We start from the raw sequence: 25084 nt of genomic DNA on the forward strand, positions 1-25084 counted from the left end.
TTGTTTGTTTNCCACTATGGAAATCTCCAGTTTGCCTACTCCCATGGATGAGATGTTGACTCCCAGGGACATTTTGAGTGATGAAACACCCAATGACGAGACAGGATCTCCATCGCAGGATGCTGAAAGGTTTGGGAAATCAGAGTCAGCAGAGTTTGAGAAAAAGAACCTCTCTCCACTTCAAGATATACCGGGTACAGGTTTTTCTCAGAGTGACGTCACAGAAGGCCAAGACTACCACCATTCTGCTTTAACAGTATCCCCCCCTTCGCCTCTAAAAGAGGATCTGTTTTGTGAAGAGCTTCCATCAGGTGGAATAGCTGAAGAATTTCCAACTTTTCAAGAGTCAAATGAAAGGCATGACTCAGTCAAACTTTGTTCGGTCTCCACAACATCTCCTGTTGTTCGATCTCCCTCAGTGGAGGTTAAGAACATCATTCATCCTTCTTCAACGATGGTTGCTCCAATAGAACTGTCATCCACCCTGACAAGTTGCACCCAAGCCACAGCTGATTCCTACAAGAGCCCTGATGACAAACCTTTGGAAGGAGCTAGTTCGCCTCAGTCCTCTGGTCACACACCGTACTATCAGTCACCAGTTGATGAGAAAGTAGAAACTCTACCACCTCTTTCAGAGGACAGCTCACAGGGTCCAATTATTGTGGATGTCACAAGTGATAAAGAAGAGTCCTACAGTGGAGTTACTTCTGAGCCTAATGATCCAGCAGTAGAAAAATCATCACCAGTAGATAGGACAGATTCCGCTCCAAGAAGCCCATCTGTACTTGAGCCTGAATCCCCACAGGAGTCATCACCCATCGATGCAGAGGCTAAGAAACAGGAAGAGATCAGCCATTCACTGCTGTCCTCACCGCCACTGAACAAACATGAATCTGACTCCGGTGCTTTTACAACTTTTAAAGAAGAGAGTAAAATGTCTATTTCGGAGGGCACTACATCAGACAAGTCTGAAACTCCCCTGGAAGAAGTGGTTGCAGAAGATACATTTTCACACTTAGCCTCAGCATCCACAGCTTCTCTGGCCACTAGTTCGTTGCCAGAACCAACTACTGGTTCTCCTTCTCTGCATGCTGAGGTAGGCTCACCTCACTCAACAGAGGTTGATGACTCTTTGTCTGTCTCAGTGGTTCAGACTCCAACCACCTTTCATGAGGCAGAGGGATCACCAACTAAGGAAGATAGTCCAAGGCCAATGTCTATCTCCCCAGAAATCTCACCTAAGACTAAAAGCAAAGTGCAGACGCAGGACACAAAATCTCCAGAGCATTCCACTATGTCTTTAGAGTTTGGCCAGGAGTCACCCGATCATTCCTTAGCCCTGGATTTCAGTAAGCAATCTCCAGAGCACCAGTCACTGGGCAGCAATTCTCATGCTACTGAAAATGGTCCAACTGAAGTGGACTACAGTCCCTCAGATGTAACAGAGGTAAAGGCGTCTAGAGAACCAAAATGTACAGAAAACCCTTTGCTTTTTGAAGGAGGGGATTCAGCCCGAGCCACTTCGGCAACCCCTTCAGATGCATCTCAGTCTTCTGTTACAGCTCCATGTCAAATGGCAGAGAACCTACATTCTGCTGTGGAGCAGACAGATAAGTCTCCATCCACCCCAAAAGCCTCATCTCTTACCCTGTCTCCCCATTCCAATGAACCCTCCCCAGTGTTAGGAGGTCCCCCGGCTAATACGAGCATCAGTCCAGTCTCGGAAACCACAGCCAAAATGGATTCGGAGCAGAAACTTGACAAGTCACCATCACCTCCCAAAGTTCCTTCCCCATCTACATCTTTCAATATTCCAAAAGAAGATACTCTTTCCCCCAAAACAGAAACAAATCCATTCAAATGTGATGACTCTGTACTTGAAAAGAATTCTACAAGTCCAAAAGTTCCTTCACCATCAGAACTACCTCTCTCCTTTGAGCCTTACGATTTTAATTCTCCCTGTGGCTCTAGGGAACCAGACTCCCTTAAAAAGAGCTTCTGTGCTCCATCCAAGACAGATGTTGATCTTTGCCTTGTGAAATCTTGTGAGTACCGTCACCCCAAGACTGAGCTGTCACCATCATTCATCAACCCAAACCCTCTAGAATACTTTATTAATGAAGAAAACACATTGGATGAGGAGAAGCCCCTGGCCAAGTCAGGTGGTGGACCCCCGCCACCAGGAGGTAAGCTGTCTGCCAAGCAATGTGAGGATACTCCACCCACATCCATCAGTGAATCTGCCCCATCACAGACAGACTCAGACGTACCTCCAGGAACAGAAGAGTGCCCTTCCATCACAGCAGATGCAAACATTGACTCTGAAGATGACTCTGAAACTTTGCCGAGCGACAGAACTGTGACATACAGGCATGCTGATCCACCTCCACTGGCACTCAGGGACTCTGCTCCAACTTCAGGTAATCATGATGTTTGTATGGTGGACCCAGAAGCCCTCAAGGCTGAAGAAAACCTTCACAATGCAAATACAGATGGCGGAGACAAGACCAGAAAGAAAAAGCTATTGAAAAAGTCCTCATCGCCAGCCAGGAAGAGTGGTCTGTCCAAGGTTAAGGACTCAAAGACTGCTTCTCCAAAGAAGGGTGTTGGAGAAGGAAAAGATGTCAAAAATGCAACCAATACGTCTGCATCCAAAGGTGTGAAAAGCTCTGCATTGGGTGGGTATTCTTTTAAACAAGATCGTCTTTTATGCTTGTGTTGTTGTACATACAGTATTTGATGCAGTTGAGACTTTGACTAAGACAAAAACCAAAAATCTTTTTCAGGTACCGGAAGTGGGAAAGTGCCACCTCTGTCCAACTGCCCTCCTGTGTACATGGATTTGGTTTACATTCCTAATCACTGCAGTGCCAAAAATGTGGATGCTGAATTCTTTAAACGTGTCCGCTCCTCTTACTATGTAGTCAGTGGCAACAATCAATCAGCTCAGGAACCCAGTAGAGCCGTCTTGGATGCTTTACTTGAAGGAAAAACCCAGTGGGGAAACGGCATGCAGGTAAGTTTTAAGTAACCAGTGAGCTTGTAAATATATCCAGTGCTAAAAACCTGTAAAAGATTGGAACAAATTCATCATTGATTTAAAAAACTTGTTTTTGAAGAAAGATTTTCTTCGACTAATTAAGATTCATCAGAATCTTACCTGTGGTGAAAACCTGACATTAAAAAAAGTCTTATAAATTCCAAGTAGAATAATTGTCCAGTAAATATTCTATGAGAACATTAAGTAAATTAGAAAGCAATAAAATCATGGCAAATGATTTAGTTGAAAGTGAAAAACATACATTGAATTTGTGGTTTTATATTCCTTGCTTTTGCCATCGTCCTGCACAATATTGATTTTTTTTTTTATTTGCTTATCATACAATGAGACTATTTTGTGTTTGCCTCATGACAACCTTGCTAATAAATTCAGAGATTAATAATACTCAGAGCAACTTAATGATAAAAACGAACAAGTACAAAACTTTTGAGGTTTTGAGGTGCTGACCATTGCATTTAAGTCACTGACAACTCAAGACTACTCCACACAACCCCGTAGCAGAAATATGCACTGTTCCTTTAAACCTGCAATCAGTGTTCTGACCAGATTCAGAAATGTACTCTCATCAAATAATTTCCCTTTGCTTCCTTAAGGTTACTCTAATTCCAACCCACGACACAGATGTGATGAGGGAGTGGTACCAGGAGACCCACGACAAGCAGCAGGAGCTGAACATCATGGTTCTGGCCAGCAGCAGCACAGTTGTCATGCAAGATGAGTCCTTCCCAGCTTGTAAGATAGAGCTGTAGCCTTGTTCTAAATGCCAGAAAGGAGTGTTGTCTTCAAAGAAAACCAAACCCATGTAGCACTAAGCTTGAACTGACACAAAAACACTGAATGAAATGAAAACCTGTAATGACCATTAACTAATGTTACCAAAAGAAGAAGATTAGGGCCTTCATGTTTCGGCTTGATCCTGATGAAAGGATCAAAGAGACAAAAACCCAAATAAACCAGCAGCACCCCCTGAATGTCCAGACTTGCCAGTTTTAATATAGTCACATAATGATGGTACTTTTTTTTTTTCCTCTGAGTCTCCTGATCAATACTTATTGATTCTTTTGTATTATCATAAAGCTCTGTAATATTCAGTTAGAGCTTTTTGGCAAGCAGAACAACAATAAAAGCTGTTGTTCTGAAACAACAGCTTTTATTTACAACAAATGGGAGGAAAAATGTCTTTCTGTAACTGCCTTAGAGAGTCAAAGTGAATGTAGAAGACCTGATTGGATGAACAACTCTGAAGACCCAATAATTACTAAATGGTGACAGCTACAGTGAGAAATGATAATAGACTGGGATGCTTGAGATCATTGTTCATTAATATAATGACTGCTGCTACCAATAGAATCTGTTTTTTCCTTTAATTTTTAAGTTAGCTGAATTGTATTATTTATTTAACTATGCCAACAATATGTTTTGCAGTGAGCTATGACAGTAAATTAAAACTTTTGTTTATGACTATTTAATTTTTTACATCATTTAATGGGTTCAGAAAACTCTAGTGTGTACAAAATCATTTTATAGACTTTATTGTCTGTAAAAGAAATGTAGAGGAACGGCTTTAATTTTGGAATATCTGTTTTACTTGCAGATTTTATGCTAATTCAAGAAAAAGGGAACCTTATCTTATTTCTTAGAAGTGTTTTTTTATGTAATCAGTGAGTGAGCTAAAGCCTTTTCCCATTGTAAAGCTGGCAAAGCAGGATATTTTCATAATCCTTACAATGTCTTGTTTTTCTAAATTGTACTATAATTATAAATAGCTTTGTGGCCAATAGAGTGGTTGGGAGGCATGCATGAGTTACGCTATACTGGAACTTTTCTTACTTTTAATGAGGTTTTTGCTCAGAATTGCTTTTAGGACGTACAAGAAATTACAATGAGAGAACAAAAGACTAATTTTGAAAAGGGGGGGAAAAAAGAAGCACCCAATCAGTGATTTTTGCAAGTTTTCAATGACATATGTACTCCACACAAATTCCAACAAAAGGCAGTGGCGCCGTAGTAACAGAAAACACGACCTTGGGCACAATGTGTCATACATTTTCATTCTCAGCCAAAAAGAAAAAAAAAGAACAAAACATGGGTGAGAACGACAGCAAACCAACTTCTCGAAGAATCTCGGTCACCAGGGAGGCAGCACACAGAGGTGAGAGTGAATGGCTTGTGTGTTTCTTGACAAAAGTATGTAAAACCAAACACTAGACACTTTAAAGAACAAACATGACTCACATCAAACTTACAGTAAACTGGCCACTAATCATCTCTGACAGGCCAGCATATGGAGGAACATTTAAGCAACCACACACTGATTACATGCTCTGGTATTTTGGGCTATCCAATGTAGTCTCATTGGGTATTTCTTAAATGACGTCAGTTTTTCATGATACCACCACAGACTGGTTTTCCCGCAGGGGAACCTCAAAACCACCACATCACCACGAACGTACTGTCAAACTGAACTGACATTTCTCTTCTCTGTTCTCTGGTTCCTTCCCTTCACTTCCTCTATTTCTCTTTCGCTCTCTCTCTCTGACTCTCTATCTGCCTTTTCTCCCACCATGTCTTTCTCTCGGAAGAAGTTTAAAAATGTTTGTCTGCAGCTGTGTGGTATATTTGTCTTGTGATTCTGGCATCCCTTCTGCCCTTTCCCCCAGACTCATATGTAACCTATAGCAATTAGTTTCCTTAGTGCTTTCAGATGTTTGTGTGCTATCTGTCCTCTACAGTACCTGTTATGGCAAATCTTATGTAAGAGTAACCACAAATTAAAGGACAGCCACAATAAAATCTGTTGTGAAAGAATAAAGATTTGTCTTCTTGAGTTTTTCCCCCTGCCCCCATTGTTTAAAGCCAATTTTTATTAACATATGATACAAAGAGAGTGGAGAAAATGAGTAAATTTACAACACCATCCTGACCATGGCTGGTTTATATTAAAATGGCGTTCTTTCATCTTTGCGAATGTGTCTCAAGTTTAGAAATGCAATCAGTAGCATTTGAAAGTTTTACAGCAGAACGGTTGCAAAGATCTTAAAGAAGCTTTTAGGTTTTACTCAACATGCCTTGGTGATGTCATAACTTTTTATATATCCAATTGACCAGCTGATGTTAATTTGCACTGATTGGTGGCCGATTTCAGCTTTTCGATTTCAGGGAAATATATTTTCTGAGAAAAAACAAAAACAACTTGACATGTTCAGTACTTATTATTCATGTCACATTTCTGGCAGCGTCTTGTCTGACAGCGTATAGGTGTCATGGAAAAATGGAAAATGTCTGAATGCTTGTTCAAGAATATTGCGAGGAATAGGACTGACTAAAGCAATTTTCGTCTGACATGAAATTCCGAGGTAATCCCCAGTTCCATGCATCCTAATGTGTTCATTGCCAGTCTGCCTTGTCAATCTGTCTCCTATTTGTCTGTATTTATAGCAGCTGTGTGATTAAAATGTGATTTATAGAGCATTCCCTCCTATTCTATTTAAATTAAATTATATGGCTGGTAATAGTATAATGTCAGAGGACCGAAGAGTTGACAGGTTAATGACATGAGGCCAACGATGACTGACTGTACATGACACTGAAGCCCCGGGGGAAGAGTTTTTCTTCCAGTGTTTCTGATAAATTGAGCTACGAAGGCCAGACAGATGGATCTATGCTCCTACTGTGAGATGTAGCATGAACCAGAGTCACAGGTTTTGTTTTACTGGTGGAATGGGCCATACTTTGAACTCTTTGGCATTGATATTACTACTTTTACAGAATGCAGTTAGTGTAATGTTATCATTAATTGAACTTCATTCCTGGTCAGAATGGAGATGATTATCGTCGTTATCGTCCAGCCATAGCGGCCTAAGCTAAAGCAAGTGTCACTTTGTGTCAAGTCTCATACCACAAAAAAATTAAAACAATGGATTATTTTATCAAATGTTAATCAGGTCAGTATAAAAGAAATATGATTTTTGAACATTCTTTTGGTCATCTTTTACATGCAGTTTATTTGGAGTCCAAATCATTGTGTGACTGGTGATTCAACTGAAAACAACTTAAAATGAGGATTTTTTTCTCTAAATGTTCTCTAAAAGTTTGATTTTTCTAAAAATTTTCAGTGTAGCATTATGGTATTACAATAAGATATACATTTTTTGTAAGCTTTTTTATGCATATACACTTTTTTTGTTTTTTTAACAATGGTGCCAGTAAATATAGAGGAATCTGTGCTTAAGATATACAATAAAGTACAGATAGACAAAAGACAAATGAGAAAGAAAAAGAAGAAATTAAAATTGATTTGAGAAAACGTGCAAGAATATGAGTTTATTAATTTTACTGAAAAGAATGGCAAGTAATTAGGATACACATTTGATCTGATAGCTCTAACTATCCATTAACATTTCTAATATTGAAATATTTTACAGTTAATGTCAGGAGATAAAGTTTTATTTTATATCTGGTAAAAAGCACAAAATGTCTCTTCCTTCTAAATTTCCTCAGCTAACTACTGCTGACAGATGAGCTAAAAGTGTCTTCTGAGTTCAGCTTGTACTGTAGAAAATATAAATATTTAAAACCTCTATGTGCAAGTCTTCCCCTGCATTTATTTATTAATTTAACGATTAAAAAAAAAAAAAAGCTGTGTACTGTCTATTCGAAATGCCACTGTTGAGTATGAGTTCACATGTTACAATACATATCTTGAAACTGGCAATTATTATTATTTTTTTTTTTATCAAGACTATCAGACCATAACAATCTCATGACAAGCCCATGGCTATTTCCTTGTTACTTTAGCTTCCTCGTGCAGCTCCAAGTGTGCATGTCAGGTTAATTGGCAGTTTTAGTTTGACCTTAAAGTAGGTTGTTTATCACGTGCATGACTCTGGTCCTGTGATAGGCAGGCAATCTGTGGAAGTTGTAGCTCACCTCTTCCCTGGTGACAGCTAAGACAGGTTCCAGCCCCCCGAGAGCTCAGAAGAAAATGAAGTAATAAAGCTTTAATAGATTTGAGATGTATTGAGCAGCTCCTGTGTGTTTTAAGCTGACAGACATTTTGATTTAGATATAAAAAGCAAAAATAATAGTTGTGCAGATAGTAATGAGAATCACTGTAATTCTATTTATTTTTGTTTTATAAGAGTTACTACAAATTTCAAAAGCTAAATTACAATCTTCTGGCTTGGACATTAAGTGAACCTGTTTTCTATTTCCTCTTGTGTGCTATAATATTATAAAAAAAATATACAAATGAGACAACATCCCAGACTTTCTCTAGATAAAGCATCCACCAGCAGGTATTTATTATCAATGTGAATCTCAAAAACATCTGCCAACAAACTTAGATCTTCCGTTTTTCTGCAGACGGAGGCTTTGTCTTTTTCTTTCAAGGGCAATCAGCTCCAGCTGTTTTCACGCTGTTCCAAAACCGTTTCAGTGGGGACGTTTATTAGTGATGACGGGACACCCGAGGCGCTTTCCAAAACCAAAGGGAAGTGCATGTCAGGATAAATCAAAGAAGATCTAAAAATTGCAGTCCCTCAGCTCAACCTGGCTGTTTGTCTGGGAAATCAGACACTAATGTGTTACAATATCCAGATAAATGATGATATTTCTCCTTTGAATTGTTTGCCTCTAGGTACAGATGAGCAATTAGTATGGAATCATATTTATGCAGAGGGATAAACTGGGAGAGAAAGAGGCTCATGCACCTTCCAGGATGCCATAAATTATCCAAGGGACCTGTATCTTATTGGCTGAGCTATCTCAGCTGGATGGGCTGAGATCATGTTGCTACGGCAACAGTGGGGAACCTCCCAGTTCTTTCTCTCTGCATTGTTGTTTATCATAGGAGTTTATTATGGAAGCATCCACTGTAGAGAGTTCACTTTTCAAAACTTACCAGTATGCTTTTTTTCAAAATGACAGCAAAATTGATAGTAATTCCACCAAAGCCTGTAACAGGACTTATAGAAAACATTTTAAAAATCAAGATATTATTCAAATAGTTTGATTTCAGCAAGCTATTTGAACATGCCCGATACATTTTAGTTTTGACACGTACATACTGGAAATACGCACTAATAAACAGCAAGAGTGTAACCTATTTTAAGGCATGGTTTCATTTTAAATGTATGGTGACGTCAAGCCGTTACAAGGAAAATACAGGAGAAACCTTTTAAGGACGCTCCTTTTCTGTTACGTAATCTTGTCAGGTCAGTGGGGGCACAAACCTAAAAAGGCAGGAAGTGCTACTTCCTGCAGCGTCCTGTAATGACGTATCAGTAGATCTACACCAGATCGACATTATTTGTACCAGATTGTATTCCACCGTTTTATCTCTGAGCTCAAAATGTACAGTTAACCTTCCCATTTCATAGTTTTTAAATCATTAAGTCTATTCAAATACTTTCAGTAAAAGACATAAGCTTATTATAATACAATAATAAACTATAAAAAAGTATTAAATAAAATATTGAACATGAAAAGAATCATAGTTTATTGCACATCATCAAGTAATATGCTTTTAAAAGTACTCATAGATATGTACATGGCATGAACTAGCTTTTCAATTGCAATAGTATGTAATGTCATCACTATTTTAAATTAGCTCTCAAAAGTGAAAAGAATTGATAAGTAACAGATTCATGTTTTTAAACATAAAGATCATTTTAAAAAAGTGTAGTTTTGTTCATTGCTTTGAAATTCCACAACAGAATAACACTGAACACTGCAAGAAATAAGAAAGCAACAAGTTTTTTTCTTCTTTTCTTTAGTCATTTTAATATAATATGTTTATTTTTTTAAATGTTCCTTAAATGTGAGGGGGAATGTATTCATACTGTTTTTGTACAGATTTGATTCATTTGCTGTTTTGATTTTTTCTTTTTTTCTTTTCTAAAACTCTAAAATGTAAGTAATAATGTGGTTCTGCGGTTTAATAATAAAATAAACAATGAAACCATCTAAGTCTATCATTTTAAATGGCTATGTGGCTTTTGTGGATCTGGACAATTTAATTAAGAAGGGAAAACATGGCTCTTTACGTGGTTATTATTATTATTTCATACAGATGTTCGGTGTGCACATTGTAATGCTTTTCTGAAACGACCAGAATCACTGCGCCATCTAGAGGTGGAGTTTGAGAAGTAAATAAATTAACATTGCAGAGTGTGGCGCCATGTTGGAAGATACCAAAATCTATCTGCAAAACAGAAACTGTCAAACTACTGTGGTACTACTTGTTCAAAAATATATTTAATATGAATGTAATCTCTAAATTATTTTAGGCAGTTTATGAATAATTATCAGAGCATTTCGATGTAAACTTACTTATCGGAACTCGAATACGACGCCACATACCACCCCTTCTTTTTTCATGTGTAAGTTTGGTCGACTAGTGTCATGGCGCTGCTGGGGACACTAGCTGCTAAATGTTGTCGGTCGTTACTTTCTAAACCCTGCAAAGGGCTGTTCTGTGGAGTTTTACGGCCAAGCTGGGTCCAGGGCTGCATTGGAGGTAAGAGAAACAAAATGAAAACCGACAGCGACGGTCCTGTTTCATGCTACACATGATTGTGGAAACTTACAGGACAGGGTAAAGCAAGCACCTCCGTTGTAGACCATGAAAACGCATAGCACATGTTCATTCATAGTAAACGAACCAACTCAGAAATACTAGCATTTCCAAAAAGTCTTAAAGGCTTGAGTTGCTTGTAAAAGTTCTGCACTGACTGGGGCGAATGGAGTTATTGTAAAACATGTCAGCTGTCAATTCAAAGTGGCCTGGAATTTAAAACATTCCCACAAGTAATCATCTTCTGTTTTGTCGTTTAAACATCGATGCTCGAAAAAAATAATATATAGAAATCTTTTACATTCGTTAATTTAATTATTGAAAGCGTTTCACCTCTGACTATGTTGAGCAGCATAGCGTTACCAAACATCAGTCCTTTGTGGAGGCCCTTTGAACATTCTGTCACAAATACACATTTAAAGTTAACTTATTAATATTGTTCAACTCTTCCCCCATAGCAAAAGTGGAGAAAGCATAATAATTCAGTTTCATCTGTGAGCACTACAAATGAATAGTTTAGAAACGTTTCAAGTATGATCAGTTATGCAGAAGAAACAACATGGGTCCCAGCACTGAACCTTGAGGAACTTTAGCATTTATAAACCTGTTTATTTAAGCAGATTTTTAACATTTTTCACCAAGTCAGTGATAACTCTTATGCAATATGTTTGCTTTTTCTTTGGTAATATTTGCTAAACAATATCATCTAATAATGCACACAATATTCCGCATCATTTATAGCAGTTGTTGATTTTTCCAACAGAAAAACAGTCAGTCTTTCTCTTGTAAATTCAGGCAGGTTTTGCAACCCTCATTTAATCTGGAAATGCTACCAACAAAAAACGGCCCACACTTAGTTTTACCTGTTCTCATTTCTATCCACAGCTAAGAGGCATTTGTTGTCGGAAGATGTTATCAAACTGCAGGATTTCCAGCAAAGAAAGCTTGCTGTGGCTCACCTCGTTACAGGATCAGCTGGTGAGAAACTGTTTGATGCTGAGCCTCAGTTTTAATGTGGAAATTTGCTTAAATTAAAATTGTCAACACACCTACACAGGCAATTACATTGAGCTGTTCAGAGAGAAGATGCAAAGAAATGAGCTGATTCTGCGAGATGAACTGAAGTTGCTTCTCCACCTGTGTCAAACGCCAGACGATATGCTAGTAGCCCGAAAAGCCATCTATAGGTAAGTGCTACTCTGTCCCAGACACAAGTTAGGCTGAAAGCCTTCACTATTTCTAGAAAACTAAAAATCCCATTTGTGAAATGTGAAAAGGTATCATGCGGAGAACCGGAACCTTTTGTACGGAGACTTCAAGTTTGGCCCACTTTTCATGAGGCTTTGCTATGAGCTCGGCATGGAGGGAATGGCTGCTGCAACTTTAACTGATAAGGTAACAAGTCAAAACCCTTAATTACATTAAATTACAACACAAAATAGAAACAACTTGTACAATTAATGTTTTTTTTTTCTTTCTACTCTGGACAGGATATGAAAGGTTTTTTCATTGATTCAACCACTTTTAACATCGCCATCAACATGTTGTTTGTTAAAGGCTTATATGAAAGTAAGGAATAAGTCACAGCCTACATGCATCATTAGAGGTAATATTCTAAAAAGCGTTTGTTGTTCTAGGCGCTATGGACGTTTTAAGAACAATGAAGAGCCAAGGAGTGCCATTCAACAAAGACACACTGACACTAGCCATTGCTACCTGCTATAAACTGGTAATGATTAAATTACAGTGCCTACCAAAAGTATTCACACCCCTTAAACTTTTTCACATTTTGTCTCATTAGCGCCACAATTTGTGCTCTTTGCTGGGATTTTATGGGATCAAGCAGTGCAAAAGAACTAATTTAATGTTCTACAATTGTGAAGAGGAGTGACAATACACTATCTAAAAAGTGTGGTGTGCATTTTTATTAACCCCCTTATCCTCAGTTGCCCAAAATAAAATTACATTAATATTAAGTAGAGTTAATTTTAGACATTACAGTTTTTCTGAGGAAACAAATACATAATTAGTTCATATTGACTAATTAATAATTAGTTGAATGCATGTTTCATTAATGTATTACTTTGTGTTTTTCCATGGCATTAAATCTAATAATAAATTAAATCTGCTGTTCCAGATCACAAAATGTGGAAAAGTTAATGGTGTTTTATTGCTTTTGCAAGACGAGTGTTTTTTTTAACCATGTTTTAGCACTTTGCCATCCCAAGTGTGTCTCTGTCTAGAGTTTGATCTTTTTGTTATTTGCTATTTGTTGCTCAGAACACAGCAGAATGCTACAGAATCTCTATGTCACTAATAGATGAAGAACAGACCAGAGGTCAGTTCATCACTCGCCATGCATATTGTTTTGCTGTAGCATTAGCACTCAGACGGGTGAGTTAAATCTGTGCTCTCTTAATGATGTTGCAGAAATACGTGCAAATAGTTTGAAAAATAACCCCCTGTTCTCTTCTGTTTTTGTGTCAGAATGACGTAGAAAAGGCACACTCTATATATTCACAAATCATGAGCACTGACAGCAAGTTGTGTCAAAACTTTAAAGTAAGTATGCAGCCTGTCATTGCACTGTATACATATTTATTGGGGGTTTTTGGTCAAGTATGCATATTTTATATGTGTTTTTTTATGTTACAGGTTATGATACTTATCATGTCAGGAGATGTTTTAGGGGCTGTTTCTGTGCTGTCGGCAGCCATGTCGCCCAGTAGGTCGTTTTTTGTGAAAAAGCCAGAGTTTTCCAAGGAAGTGGTAAGTGATTACAAACGCTGTCAGATTTGTCACATGACAGGTTGTAATGCAAAAAGGTTCTAAGGCATATGGATTTTTTTTTTTTTTCTATTGGCTGGTTTTCAGGTCGATTTGCTGCTTTTGAGGAGTGAAGGCAGACCATTCAAGATGAAAGTGGAGCAGGTGGTGACTCAGCTCGAACAGGCCGGTCAGGTGACCCAGGAGACCCTCGACGACATGCTGTGCCGTGTCCCGACGGGGAAGAGGAAACCGGTTATAATGGAGGTGGTGAGGAGGACCAGCCGAAGGACTCGGACGTCTCTGCAGTCCAGTCTGTTGTCGGAGTGAAGCCAGAGACGAACACCTAGAATCAACTCTCACTGGGGATGAACTATAATGTGAAATTTCCGGGATGTTATTGCACCCTATTAATATGGGCTCTGTTACCAGCACAATCATGAAAACCAATGGTGTTTATCTCACGCAGATAGAAAAATGTTAAATTCAAAAAATAAGACTGAAATAATCTTTTATTTTTATTTTATTTTAAACATTGAAGAGCTTTTTCAAAATTTACCAACACAAATCTCTTCATTTTCCCATAATCTTGGGATCAAGATCATGTCTGACCTGGGAGCAAGGTCAGACATGATCTTATTGTCAACAAAAAGTAGAATAACTCATGGTTATTTGAAGCTGCAGAGTACCTCTAAGAAAAGGACATTGTTTAAATCAAAACTATGATTCTTCCTGGAGTCAGATCAATAATCTGTAGATACATTGCACATCCCTATTACCTTTGATTATCCATCTCTGAAAGAAATGTATGTTCATGTTCTGCTGACAGGTATTTGGCTGCATATCTCGTCTTGCTAAAACTTTTTCAAGAAGAAAAAGAATAACCGTATTTGTGTTATATCTGCTTCCAAGAATGCTGTGTTAAAATTGAACAATTTGGGAGGGTTGTGTTTTGTATATCCGGTATAGATGTATGAGCGAGTGATTAAAGGTGTGCAAATATTTAATAATAAAATAGATTTGAAATGAACAAAACTAAGAAATTAAGAATTTCTTTGGTGTCATTGTATGCCGAGGATTAAACTGATAGGTTGCAAAATATTACCAGTAAGAACCTTCAGCCTGGACATGTGCCAGTAGTCTCTCACTCTTAACTGATTTAAATCATAGAGCTGATAAATTTTTTTTTAAAGATTGTTTAAAACAATGTTGGCATGTGCACATACAAAAATTAGGCTTTCCACATAGAACATCAAGTTCTACTGACACTCTTTCTGGCTTTATGGAGGTCAGAGTTGTTCTAAAACCTCAGACAACCCAAGTCTACAGAGGGACACTGCATCAGAACTGCTTTTTCCCCCAGTACAACATGATGGATTTGCAAAATGTCAAATATAGAAATGTACATATTTTTAAAGGTTCTGTTTTTGAAATAAAGGCCAATAGTGCCATTAAAAATAACCTTTTTAAATGTGCATGGTTCTGTATTTGACATTTTACAAATCCAAACATCCAACTCTGACCTCAGAAAGTGTGTCAGTCGAACTTGATGAAACACAGTGAACCAACACCAACAAATGACATGGCTATCTACAATTCATGTTCCTTATGTACGTTTTGCCATCATGTTTTCCTTCCACTCAACTTTCCATTGTGATGGTTGAATGGAATGCTCTTTGAGCAACTGCTCATGTTTCAACATTTCTGTGTTGACATCAGATTTTAATGGTGTTATTTACTATTCAAGTTTTTTTGAATCCTGCGTTTTGCAGTTTTTTTGTTTTTTTGTTTTTTGTTTTCAGTTTCAAGCCTACTCTTGGAAATAAACAGACCGAACAGGCCTGGAATATATCTCTCTTTTGTACTCTTTGAAATTTCAATATTACTTTTTAACGCGCTAACATTTCACTGTGATTTTCAGTACATTTAACTACTTTTGTGCTTTGAAAACATGAATGAAGCACTAAAGTAAACCTATTAAAGCTAAACATACAGATAGCTGTGTCGACTGTAAACAAAGGATGACGCATTTTAAGCCCCTCCCACCACGCACCGCTGACGCTGGCAGAGCTCCCGCAGTGAGCAACAAGACGAAGCTGCTTTTATTTAATCCAAACCCGTTAAATTGACCCTTAGCCGATGTAATAAGGTGTTTCCATTCGGTATTTTAGTAATTTATAAGGCGGCTTGGGAGTTCCAGGACATATGCGTCGGTGATATCCGCTCCTAGCGGCAGCTGGTGGCGATGCTACTGCTTGTGACCATCAGCTAGCACAGGCTTAGCTGGCTCGGAGTGACGGGGACAGAGAACCGTGGGCGAAGGCAGCTGGTGACATCAGGCAGCTGACACCAGCACACAAAAGGAAAAATATATATATACACATATATATATAAAAGGTTAGAAAGTTGGAATTGTACCTGGTTTCACCGAACTGGAGCGTAGTGGCGTATTAGGCTAGTTGGCAGCTGGTTTTGTTGCCTGGAGCGAACTTAACTTGGATATTATTGGGTGGTTTCAGGCTGTGAAATCTGCCCGTGGGTGTTTGAAAGCCGTAGCAGAAAAAGCCCCACAATGAGCTCCGAAGAGACAGCAGCGCCCAGCAAAGCCGCTCCGGATGATGATGGCATGACCTGGTGGTACAGATGGCTCTGCAAAATCGCTGGGGTTTTGGGAGGAATATGTAAGTAGCTGTCAGTGTCCTCTTCAAGTTTACACATTTTATGTAGTTTATTTGCCACACTACTTTTTTTGTTTTGTTTTGTTTTTCGGGGGAATTTATTCTTGTGCTTGTGATTGAATTATTTGTTTTGTGTATTTACTCGTGGCTGTGTTGGGACAGGATCCGTTTTGTGAGTGTGACGTTTGAGCGTGTAAATACCGCTTCATCTTTTGTCCCTGCTGCTTGTTCATTGTCCCCTCGCTGCAGCGGGGCGCCGCCTGGTTTGTTTGCTTTCCCCCTCTCAACCAGCCTTAATACTCTCGAAGAGGAGTGACACAACATCAGATTTGCTGAATATTCCCTTCAGTAAAAGCACAATCCATCTCGGCGTGAGACAGATTTGGTGGTGCCTTTGCAGTTTTCCAGCAGCACTGCAGCCCTCCGTCCCCTCCCTCTTTCCTCCCCAGTGACACCAGAGTCACAGTTCCTGTATCACATTAACCACTGCATTTTCAATGACTCCTGTATTATTAAGAGGGATGGACAGTGTGAGGGAGCAATGATCTGCTGTGAGGCCTGGTGCTGAAGCAGTTTTTTTCAAATAAAGTGGATGGTGAAAATACAAAAGATAGGTGGCAGGTGGGCTCATTTCTTTTACCAAGTAAGTTAAAAAGTCTTTAATATTAAGATGTACATAATGTTTGTTTTTAGTAGGCTGAAAATCTTCAATTACATTTAGTTCAAGTTATTTTATATTCTGCCAATTCACAGCAAATGTCATCTCAAGGTAAACGTGTCCATTTCAGATCCAGATTCAGTTAAAATCACCTAACATTTTCAAATATTTCTATTCAGATCCAGTTTCATGCAGTCCTGTATTTATCACAATATTATATTCAGTGATATACATTTGAGCTGTTTAATTCCAGTTGAAAAAACATATCAATGGCAGCATTAATGACAATTGATATGCTTTGATTTTTTTAGAAATATTTTCCAGTGCTTTATTTCTGTCATCCTGGAAGTCGCGTTTGAGTCTAAGCCATGAATAATTTTTTTCAGATTTCCACCCCAAATATAGCCTCACGGAGCCATGAGGCAATCCTGGAGTACCTGATAAAACGCGTTTCTTGGTTTACTGTGACTCTTTCCTTCTAACTGTTGAATCGTAATTGACCTAAAGCCTTATCCTTGTTCAGAAGTTTCTCTACTATAATTTTTGCAGTGCAGTAATTGAATGTCAGAGGAGTTTGTTGCGCAATCTCATTCTTTCTATTTTTCTGCTCTTATTTGCTGTATCTCACGCGCCTCTGCAAAGTGAGATTTTGCCAGTTCTCACCCTCTCCCTCTAATTCCCACTCTGATCATGTTTCCGTGAGTTTTCTCACAGCTTTCCTAGAACATATGAACACGACACTCGCGTTTCACTTACCTCAGAGCCTTTTTTTTTTTTTCCAACATAATTGCTTCCAATCAGCTCAACACGTATTTGTTTCTGATGGTCTATATATGTGGGGGTTTTCAGATGTTGTTTAGAGTAACCCCTCCTGCACCCTGCTATTAAAGCCAAGAATAAGAAAAGCTTAAAAAGCTGAAGTAAAAATGTGTCATTCTAGTCATGAAGTGGTTAGTGTTACTCATAAAATTCAAATCTATTTAGACTCTGAAACAGTTGTAATTATTATTATTATTTTTTTATTTGTTATAGTTATTTTAAGTGAAAGTTGTGACAAGGCGTTCCAGGTGTGTTTGGAGTGTAAATGTGCTGATTTCCAGAGACATCCTGCTGTTTGCAGTACTTGTCATGTTTTTATTAAACACAGAAGTGGCTGACGTTCATCTCTTTCGCAGCCTCGTCGTTCATTTAGCGATACCCTCTCCTCTGAGGAGTTTACCGTACAGATCAACGTCTTGTGGTGCGCCGTAATGTTTTGTGTCCGATCCCGCGACCTGCCATCTGTTTTACCACAAAAAAACAGCCGTCTCGTTTTGTCTCCTCCGCATGCAGCCTGCGCTGTCTCGGGAGTGTGGAACTGCGTCACTGTGAACCCTTTAAACATCGCTGCTGGAGTATGGATGGTGTAAGTTTCTCAAGTTGTAAATGTTCACCTGAATGTGTTTTGTTTTGCTGAGCACAAAATAATAAAATATACATATTTTTTTTCTAAACATTAACCCAACCAAGCAGAGCAGGTTAAATTTTAAAATAAAGCTGTTTCATGCACATATTTACTAGCAAGCATGGCCAGCACTCCAAACTGGGGTGAAAGTTCACCTTCCAGCAGGACAACGTCAATAAACCTACAGCCAGAGATTCAGTGGAATCTTTTATCAGTGCTGGTTGATCCACTGTTTTTCATGTTTAGGTGTTTCCCTGAGGTCACACACCTGATTTAAAACGATAGCTGATTAACATGCTTCTGCAGGGGGGAGTGTAATTATTTAAACCACGTGTGCAGGAACAGCTGCACATCTGTAATATGGAGGACAGTGGGGCCCTGACGACCAGGATCGAGAACCACTGCTTTAGATGAAAGTATGTTCTGTGTTGGGGTGGCCTAGTCAAAGTCCAGACCTAAATCTAACTGGGATTCATCGTCAAAACCTAAAAATTGAGAAGCGTAGATGGAATAGAATGTCTTTATTGTACAATCTCATGTGTATGGAGAGTCAAACCTCTAATTTCAGGGTTCACATTTAAAACAGAACATCAGATATTGAGCATTAAAGCCAAACAGGAAAGTATGTCTGTCTGAAATCACAAGAAAAGCCTTCCAACAAACACCCGAACAGAGCCACTTGTAAGTTTGTTCACGCCCTCCGTTTTGCGAGACATATTTATGATTTATATTATGCTAAAGACTTTTTTTTTTGACAGCTTAATTGTTATTTTCTCTTCTCGTTGATTTGTTTCTCTGTGTCTGAGATTGGCGCGCTGCTCCCAATAATTCCCTGTTCTGCTGTGCTTGTGGCCCCGCCCTCTCGTCTCAAGGTTGAATGCCTTTGTGCTGTTCCTTTGTGAGGTCCCATTCTGCTGCCAGTTCATAGAGTTTGCAAATGCGATCGCAGCCCGCGCTGACAAACTCAAGCCCTGGCAGAAAGCCCTCTTCTACTGCGGGTAAGAACAAGCATCCATTGTCAAAACGGCAGACGTCTGAGAAACCTGGACTTTTAAGCATAAACACTTATGTACGAAAGTTTTGTTTTTCATCACTTCTGCATGTTCTAAACGTTTGCCTTTTGTTTAATGTCCTTTTTGGTCACTTCTCCTCAGGATGGCCCTGTTTCCCGTGTTCCTGAGCTTCTCCATTACAACGCTGTTTGGAAACGCCATCGCCTTTGCCACAGGAGTTCTTTATGGCCTTGCATCTTTAGGCAAAAAGTGAGATGGCCTCTATAGGTTAAAAGCATGCAACACGTTACGCCTTTGTATTTAAACATGTCTTTTTTTTTTATTTATTTCCCAATGACTCGCATTATAACAGGCTCTCACGTTAAAGGCAGTTCACAACATTTTAATCAGTTAACACAATGCCACTCTAATGACCTTCCCTGTTTTTGATGCAAATAGGTTTAAACTGAGTGCGTTTTGTACTAATCCATTCTAACTCTGATTCTTGTATGCTTGCTTTTTCTTTATTTTTTCCCACTTATTTTTGTTGCCACCCTTCCTTCGCATCCCGTTTCCTCTTTTTCTTCTTCTTCTTTTTTTTTTTTTTTTTCCCCCGGCCATCTCAGGGGAGACGCTGTGACTTACGCCAGACTACAGCACCAGAAGCAGGGAGACGAAGAGCGGACGGCAGGGACAGTAAACGGAGCTCCGGAGTGAGGAATCTGATTCTCCTCCTCCCCTCGTCTTGTTTTGCAGTTTTTTCACTTGGACCTTTCTGTTCATCCTACCTTTTGTCATGTTCTCCTTTCCAACACTACATAGTTGTTTATTTAACTGCTTAGTTTGGTGCATTTTTTTTGTTGTTGTTGTTCTGAACCAATACTGTCAACAAACGTTGAATTGATTTATTTACCTCCAATCTAAAAGATGGAATTTATCACCATGCTCAACACTTTTGAGGTTATTCTTTAAATTCTTCTTTTAGATTTTAGTTTGTTTTCTTTTAACCAACATTTACTTTTACAAAAACTGTTTTTTTTTTTTCCTCAAAGCCTCCCAGTAAATTACACGTGAAATGATTGTGATAGAAACAAAATGGAGCTCAGCTTGTTCAGGCAATGCAGAGACATGCAGTGCGGGCCGGAAGCTCACCAGCAAAAGATTTGACATTTTTACTATTTACTAATGACAGTATGACCGTTAAAAAGTGGTAAGAACTGAGTTTATGTTCTTCAGGGGGGGAAAGGAAAACCAATTTACAGTGGTAGTTATCCCACCAGCTGAACAAACAAATTTGACTGTTTAATATATATTTTTACATGAAACCTCCACCTGACTTGGAGCGAAAAGCCAAGCTAGCCAGGATCGTGGTCCGGAGGTTGAAATCTTCTGGTCTTGCATGATGAGGCCACAAATAACTACACAGATGTGTGGCTGCATTTTAGGGAAAACGAAACTCTGTCACTTGAAACTACTGAGTCTTACTGGGGATGTAACATTAGTAATAAAAATGGAACACATGCAGAAATGCTTCCGTTATAAAGTTTGAGTTTATCAAAAAGAAACCACAGGTCTGCCCACTACATGGGAGTTAAAATGTCCGATGCTCTCTGTAGCAAAAGGACAAATTTAAAATGAAAGGGGAGTAGAGCAGTGCAATTCCATAAATCACAATGATGTTTGGATTTAGTTTATTCCTTGTTTTTGTTGTTGTGCCGGTTTTCATTTAAAACTGATGTTTTAAATTATCCAATCAAGCCAGAGACAGTTAAGGAAATGATGTTTAAAAAGCCCAAAAGGGAATAACATTTATTACCGCATCGCGACAGTCTGCTACAGAAAAATGTGAAAATGAATGGGGAAAACATGAAAACAGGCAGGTGGGTTTCTTTTGGATAATTTGGATAAAATTTACAGTGAGAACAATAATTAGAACGTTTTTTTTGTTGTTTTTTTTAAACCTGGTGTTGTGTTGGACGAGGAACCAAGCTTATCTTCCCACCAAACATAAGTGTGGAGGATTGGCAGTGGATGTGCTTAGAAATGTCGATTCACTGTGTTTGAGAACTTCAGGAGGGTTTCCAGTGTGAGGGAAATTACTTCTTCAGTAATTCAAATCTATTTTAAAGCTTTCAATGTGTTTTTATCAGGGGTGAAAGTAAATATGGAGATCTCTGTTTATTCATAAAACCTAAAGTGTTTCCTTAACCTCTTCACTGTCTTTTTTTTTTTCACAGCTTTTGTATTTACTTACCTCTTTTGTTTTCATTTGTTTTCTTGATCAAATTAGAAATCTTGTATTCCCTTCACTTTTTGAACAGTTTTGACTTTATGGGCTTTGATCAATTAAGTCTCAGACTCCTGAGTTTTTAACCCCATTTCAGCCAAACCTGGAGTTCATAATAGGAAGATGTATTAAGGTCTGATAACATGGCACACAAAAACCTCTGAACAGTGGCTTGTGGGCATTTATGAACAAAGGCAAAAGGGATTGAATGTATCTGGTTTGTCCAAAGATTTCCACACAGTTTATTAGTTTTGTGTTAGACTTTTGTGTCCTTTTCTTTTTTGTATCCCCAGATAAGCTGATTTAGTGTAGCTCAGCCTGTGTAGCCTATAGGGAGCTGGGATGTGTGACCATTTGTAAAACATTTTGTAAAATTGTTTTTTTTTTTTTGTTTGTTTTTTGTTCTTTCTCTGTTTCTTTAAAAGAATTGGGTCATTATTAACGGTTTAATGGAGGGAAGTGTTTTTCTTCAGGGACTGCATGCCACTCATTAGGCAGGGTGATGGTTTACCTTAGTCATGATAAGCGAGACGGAGATTGTACGATTTAGCTGTTTTTATTGCCTTGCCCCAGAAAAACGAATGCTGCTTGCATGTGTCTCTTACAGCCTTCGCCGTCTAAAAGTCTCTATTCTGTCAGTTTCCGATAAAGTTTTATTTAATGTACCACCAGGGACAGCTCTCAGGTATCACACAGACATAGCGCCAGCTGCACGACTTTGAAACTACCGTGTCACTTTAGCCAGTTGAAACACTTTAGCAATCTCCGGTGTTGGTGAATGTTTAAGGAACATCACTGTTGGTTATTCTCCTGGTCCACACGCATTTGATTTATTGTCTTTATTTAGTTCGAGCAATTCGCCCGCTTGATTCATCTGTTGCCGCCGGGTGTTTAATGCCGTTTTAGCTGTAAGAGGTACGTGTACAGTCATTGTGTGTTGTGATGTGAAGTCTGATTCTGAATTTGGTGAAATAAACTTGCTACTACCAGTGCTGGGTTTGCTTGTTTGTTTATTGTTTTTTTTTTGTTTGTTTTGTTTTGTTTTTTGTTTGTTTTTGTTTGTTTGTGTGTGTTTCACAGAGTCTTCATGGCTTAAAATGGAATCACGCAAAACCAGATTTAGTCTCTAGCACCCTGCTAGAGAATATCATCAAAACCCAAGATATGTTCTACGTTCTTGGAAGAAACTACATTTTTATTGATATTTATTTATTTTTTTAATAATCTGCTCCACTTTAAAGAGAATCAATGTAATCAGATCACTTTTAGGTCTAGTGTTACATCAGGACCACAGCACATTACCAGAGCCTCCATCCTATGCTTCTAATAGGTTGACCTGACCATAATAGTCCTCAAAAGACATTACCGTAATTGCAGTGATATATGACCTACTGTTAGAAAAGAGCAGGGGCATCACTTCAGTGCACAATCTAATGTATCATGAAAGGACAAAGCCTGACTCTGGTAACGTGACATCTACATAAATTAGGCCTCATGACTGCAACTCATATATTATTAAGGGTTTTCTTCCCATAAAAAGACACTTTTGGGGTGGTAATGATGCACAATCCTTCAAGTTGTGCTTTAAACCCATAAAATCTGCTCTGAATAAAACTCAGTCACATATTACATAACAGAGGTTTTAAGAAAAACATCTGAATCATCTTTCTACAATTGACAAAACAATGTTGCTCTTCAAAACAGACTCCAGATTTATCAGAGCGCTCTTCACATTGTGCTTCTGTACACTCATATGTATCGCTCTGCTATTCCTGGCAGCTGCACAGAGTCGTAATGTAGTCACAAATCAAGATAACCTAGGTCGTTATGCTCTGGTAATTTATCTCTACACCCCAGATAAAAAGCCTGATATGTAACTAATGGGAATTTAATTACGGGAATTAAAATCTTACATCTTTGTATTTTTTCCCCCCTTCGCTGCAACTGAGAATTTCTTTAAAGTTCTAAAGTAGGTAGCAAGTTTACTACAGCACAATATAATATACTTCAATATTCTTCTCTTTTCAAATTTGCAGCTAATAGATGCTTTTTAAAGTATCTCGGCTTTCAATTTGAACAAAAAACACAAAACAACACCTGTAAAAACATCTAGTGACCTGCAGGAATTAGAGGAGGAATGCTTCTGTGTTTAGTTGACCATGAAGTCCTCAGCACTAATTTATAAGACAAAGTACTCAAAACTATGACAATATATAGCCATGTTGTCTGATGGATTATTTTTGAAATTCGCTCTGACACAAATAAGTAAATGCAAAGAAACAACAATCCAGATTCATATAAAGTTTTCCAAAACTGGCCAGATTTTAAAACCACCACAATGAGCAGATCTTAATACAATTTGTCAGCAGAACACTTCTTCTGTCTGCCAAATCTAAATCTACTTCAGGCCAGGCCTTCAGATTGAATGGGGTTTTCAAGAACACAATCTGTAACTGTATTTTGATTTTAGTCACCTTTGAAACCAACAGAGGGCGCTGTAAGTTAATGTTGATCATAGGCGGCTGGAAGAGTAAAAGCTCTTTCTTTTGCAATCCACAGAGGGGATAATCATGTTTTGTTCATTGACGTTTCAAGATCTTTGCAGGGTGGGACACGTCAGAGTCCATCAGCAGCCGCAGCCTAACAAAAGCAGAGCAAGAATCAACTCGGGGCATTTCTACCATTTTGCAACTTTACCGTGTGAAAGGGAAGTGTCAAAAAGGTGAAATAATTTGTGACACTAGTATCAAGTGGCTATTTGGGGGCTCTTGAGCAAAAATAGCAAAAGATGAAAACAATCTCATTGATGTTTGCGACAATTTTGATAATTTTATCAGAAATCTGGCCTGAGGGCATGAGAATGAGGAAACGAAGAGATTTGTTTCTAGACTTATTTGAGGGAATGCAGGCAAACTTCATAGGAAAAACAAAACAATAAATAAATAAATAAGGGGCAGTAGCCTATATATATGCAAAAAATGATTCTTGTTTAAATTTTCAACTGTTTTTTCTTCTCTATTTTTTGGCAGGTACCAACTTATTGAGCTGGACGTCACGTCCTGCAACCAGCTCACTGAGCCCAGACACGAAAGAAAAGAAAACCAGTAACGGATCAATTACGGCACATATCTACAATTTGACAAACATTTTAAAACCAACAACCGGATGCACCAGGCTTTGACTAGGCCATTCTATCTGAGCTGTTTCATTTGTAGCGCCTTCTGTTTTCAGCCCACAGTAGGTTTTCTTCCCGGTATTCAGCTTCATTCCAGTCAAGGAAGCCGTTGTCGCAGCATGATTCTGCCACCACTGTGCTTCTCTGTGGGGTTGTTGTGCTCAACAAAAGTTCAACTTTGATCAATTATTTCCCCCCATTTGCTGTGTGTCCCACATGTCTTCTGTCAAACTTCATAAGGAAGTCTTACTGCTTTTAATAACTTTCCTGTTACCTCTTACACCTTTTTGTTTTTGCCATGTCAATAGATTCTCACCTGAGCTGTTGACCTCTATAGCTCCTGCAGAGGTGTCATGGGCCTCTGGGTAGTTTTTCTCATTATTGCTGCTCTTTTCTGGCCTCTTACTGAGGCATTTCCCCCTCTAAACTTTGTCATTTTTAACAGAT

At 38.5% G+C, this 25084-nt stretch overlaps 3 protein-coding genes across 7 annotated transcripts in view; all 3 read left to right on the forward strand.

The window, feature by feature from the left end:
- Positions 1–5873, forward strand: part of map1b (microtubule-associated protein 1B) — a 42478-nt gene extending 36605 nt beyond the window's left edge. Inside the window, exons 6-8 of one of the 2 annotated variants that reach the window (XM_007548938.2) lie at positions 53–2678; positions 2787–3016; positions 3655–5873. In XM_007548938.2, the coding sequence (XP_007549000.1) occupies positions 53–2678; positions 2787–3016; positions 3655–3810 (3012 nt within the window). In that variant the 3' untranslated portion in view covers positions 3811–5873. Of the gene's footprint in view, positions 1–24; positions 2679–2786; positions 3017–3654 lie in introns of both variants that reach the window. The other variant, XM_007548937.2, reaches the window with a different exon arrangement.
- A 4554-nt stretch (positions 5874–10427) lies between these two features.
- Positions 10428–14176, forward strand: LOC103135920 (pentatricopeptide repeat-containing protein 2, mitochondrial-like). Its single transcript, XM_007548939.2, has 10 exons — positions 10428–10580; positions 11523–11615; positions 11695–11824; positions 11915–12032; positions 12128–12206; positions 12275–12366; positions 12918–13031; positions 13125–13199; positions 13293–13406; positions 13512–14176. Exons 1-10 carry the CDS (start codon positions 10466–10468, stop codon positions 13731–13733), a joined length of 1152 nt encoding a protein of 383 aa, XP_007549001.1. The 5' UTR covers positions 10428–10465; the 3' UTR covers positions 13734–14176.
- Positions 14177–15434: 1258 nt separating this feature from the next.
- Positions 15435–22453, forward strand: LOC103135921 (calcium channel flower homolog). 4 transcript variants are annotated; one of them, XM_007548940.2, is made up of 6 exons: positions 15436–15800; positions 15923–16084; positions 18072–18144; positions 19056–19181; positions 19338–19445; positions 19802–22453. In XM_007548940.2, the coding sequence occupies exons 2-6, from the start codon at positions 15976–15978 to the stop codon at positions 19890–19892; spliced, it is 507 nt and encodes a 168-aa protein (XP_007549002.1). In that variant the 5' UTR covers positions 15436–15800; positions 15923–15975; the 3' UTR covers positions 19893–22453. The 4 variants fall into 4 exon arrangements, with proteins under 4 accessions (XP_016525393.1, XP_007549002.1, XP_016525392.1 ...); XM_016669906.1 differs by having other exon boundaries at positions 15436–15732; XM_016669907.1 differs by lacking the exon at positions 19802–22453 and adding an exon at positions 19549–19792 and having other exon boundaries at positions 15435–16084.
- Positions 22454–25084: the final 2631 nt, after the last annotated feature.

The sequence above is a fragment of the Poecilia formosa genome, unplaced genomic scaffold (assembly GCF_000485575.1).
Source record: "Poecilia formosa unplaced genomic scaffold, Poecilia_formosa-5.1.2 Scaffold28, whole genome shotgun sequence".
Classification (NCBI taxonomy): domain Eukaryota; kingdom Metazoa; phylum Chordata; class Actinopteri; order Cyprinodontiformes; family Poeciliidae; genus Poecilia; species Poecilia formosa.

What these genes read in the sequence shown, in the direction of transcription:
- LOC103135920 (XM_007548939.2), top strand. Translation starts at nt 10,466, where the DNA reads ATGGCGCTGCTGGGGACACTAGCTGCTAAATGTTGTCGGTCGTTACTT. An exon ending in CCTCGTTACAGGATCAGCTG is followed by an intron (nt 11,616 to 11,694) that starts GTGAGAAACTGT and finishes ACACCTACACAG; the next exon opens with GCAATTACATTGAGCTGTTC. An exon ending in CAGAGTTTTCCAAGGAAGTG is followed by an intron (nt 13,407 to 13,511) that starts GTAAGTGATTAC and finishes GCTGGTTTTCAG; the next exon opens with GTCGATTTGCTGCTTTTGAG.
- LOC103135921 (XM_016669905.1), top strand. Translation starts at nt 15,976, where the DNA reads ATGAGCTCCGAAGAGACAGCAGCGCCCAGCAAAGCCGCTCCGGATGAT. An exon ending in TGGGGTTTTGGGAGGAATAT is followed by an intron (nt 16,085 to 18,071) that starts GTAAGTAGCTGT and finishes CTCCGCATGCAG; the next exon opens with CCTGCGCTGTCTCGGGAGTG. An exon ending in GCTGCTGGAGTATGGATGGT is followed by an intron (nt 18,145 to 19,055) that starts GTAAGTTTCTCA and finishes TCTCGTCTCAAG; the next exon opens with GTTGAATGCCTTTGTGCTGT.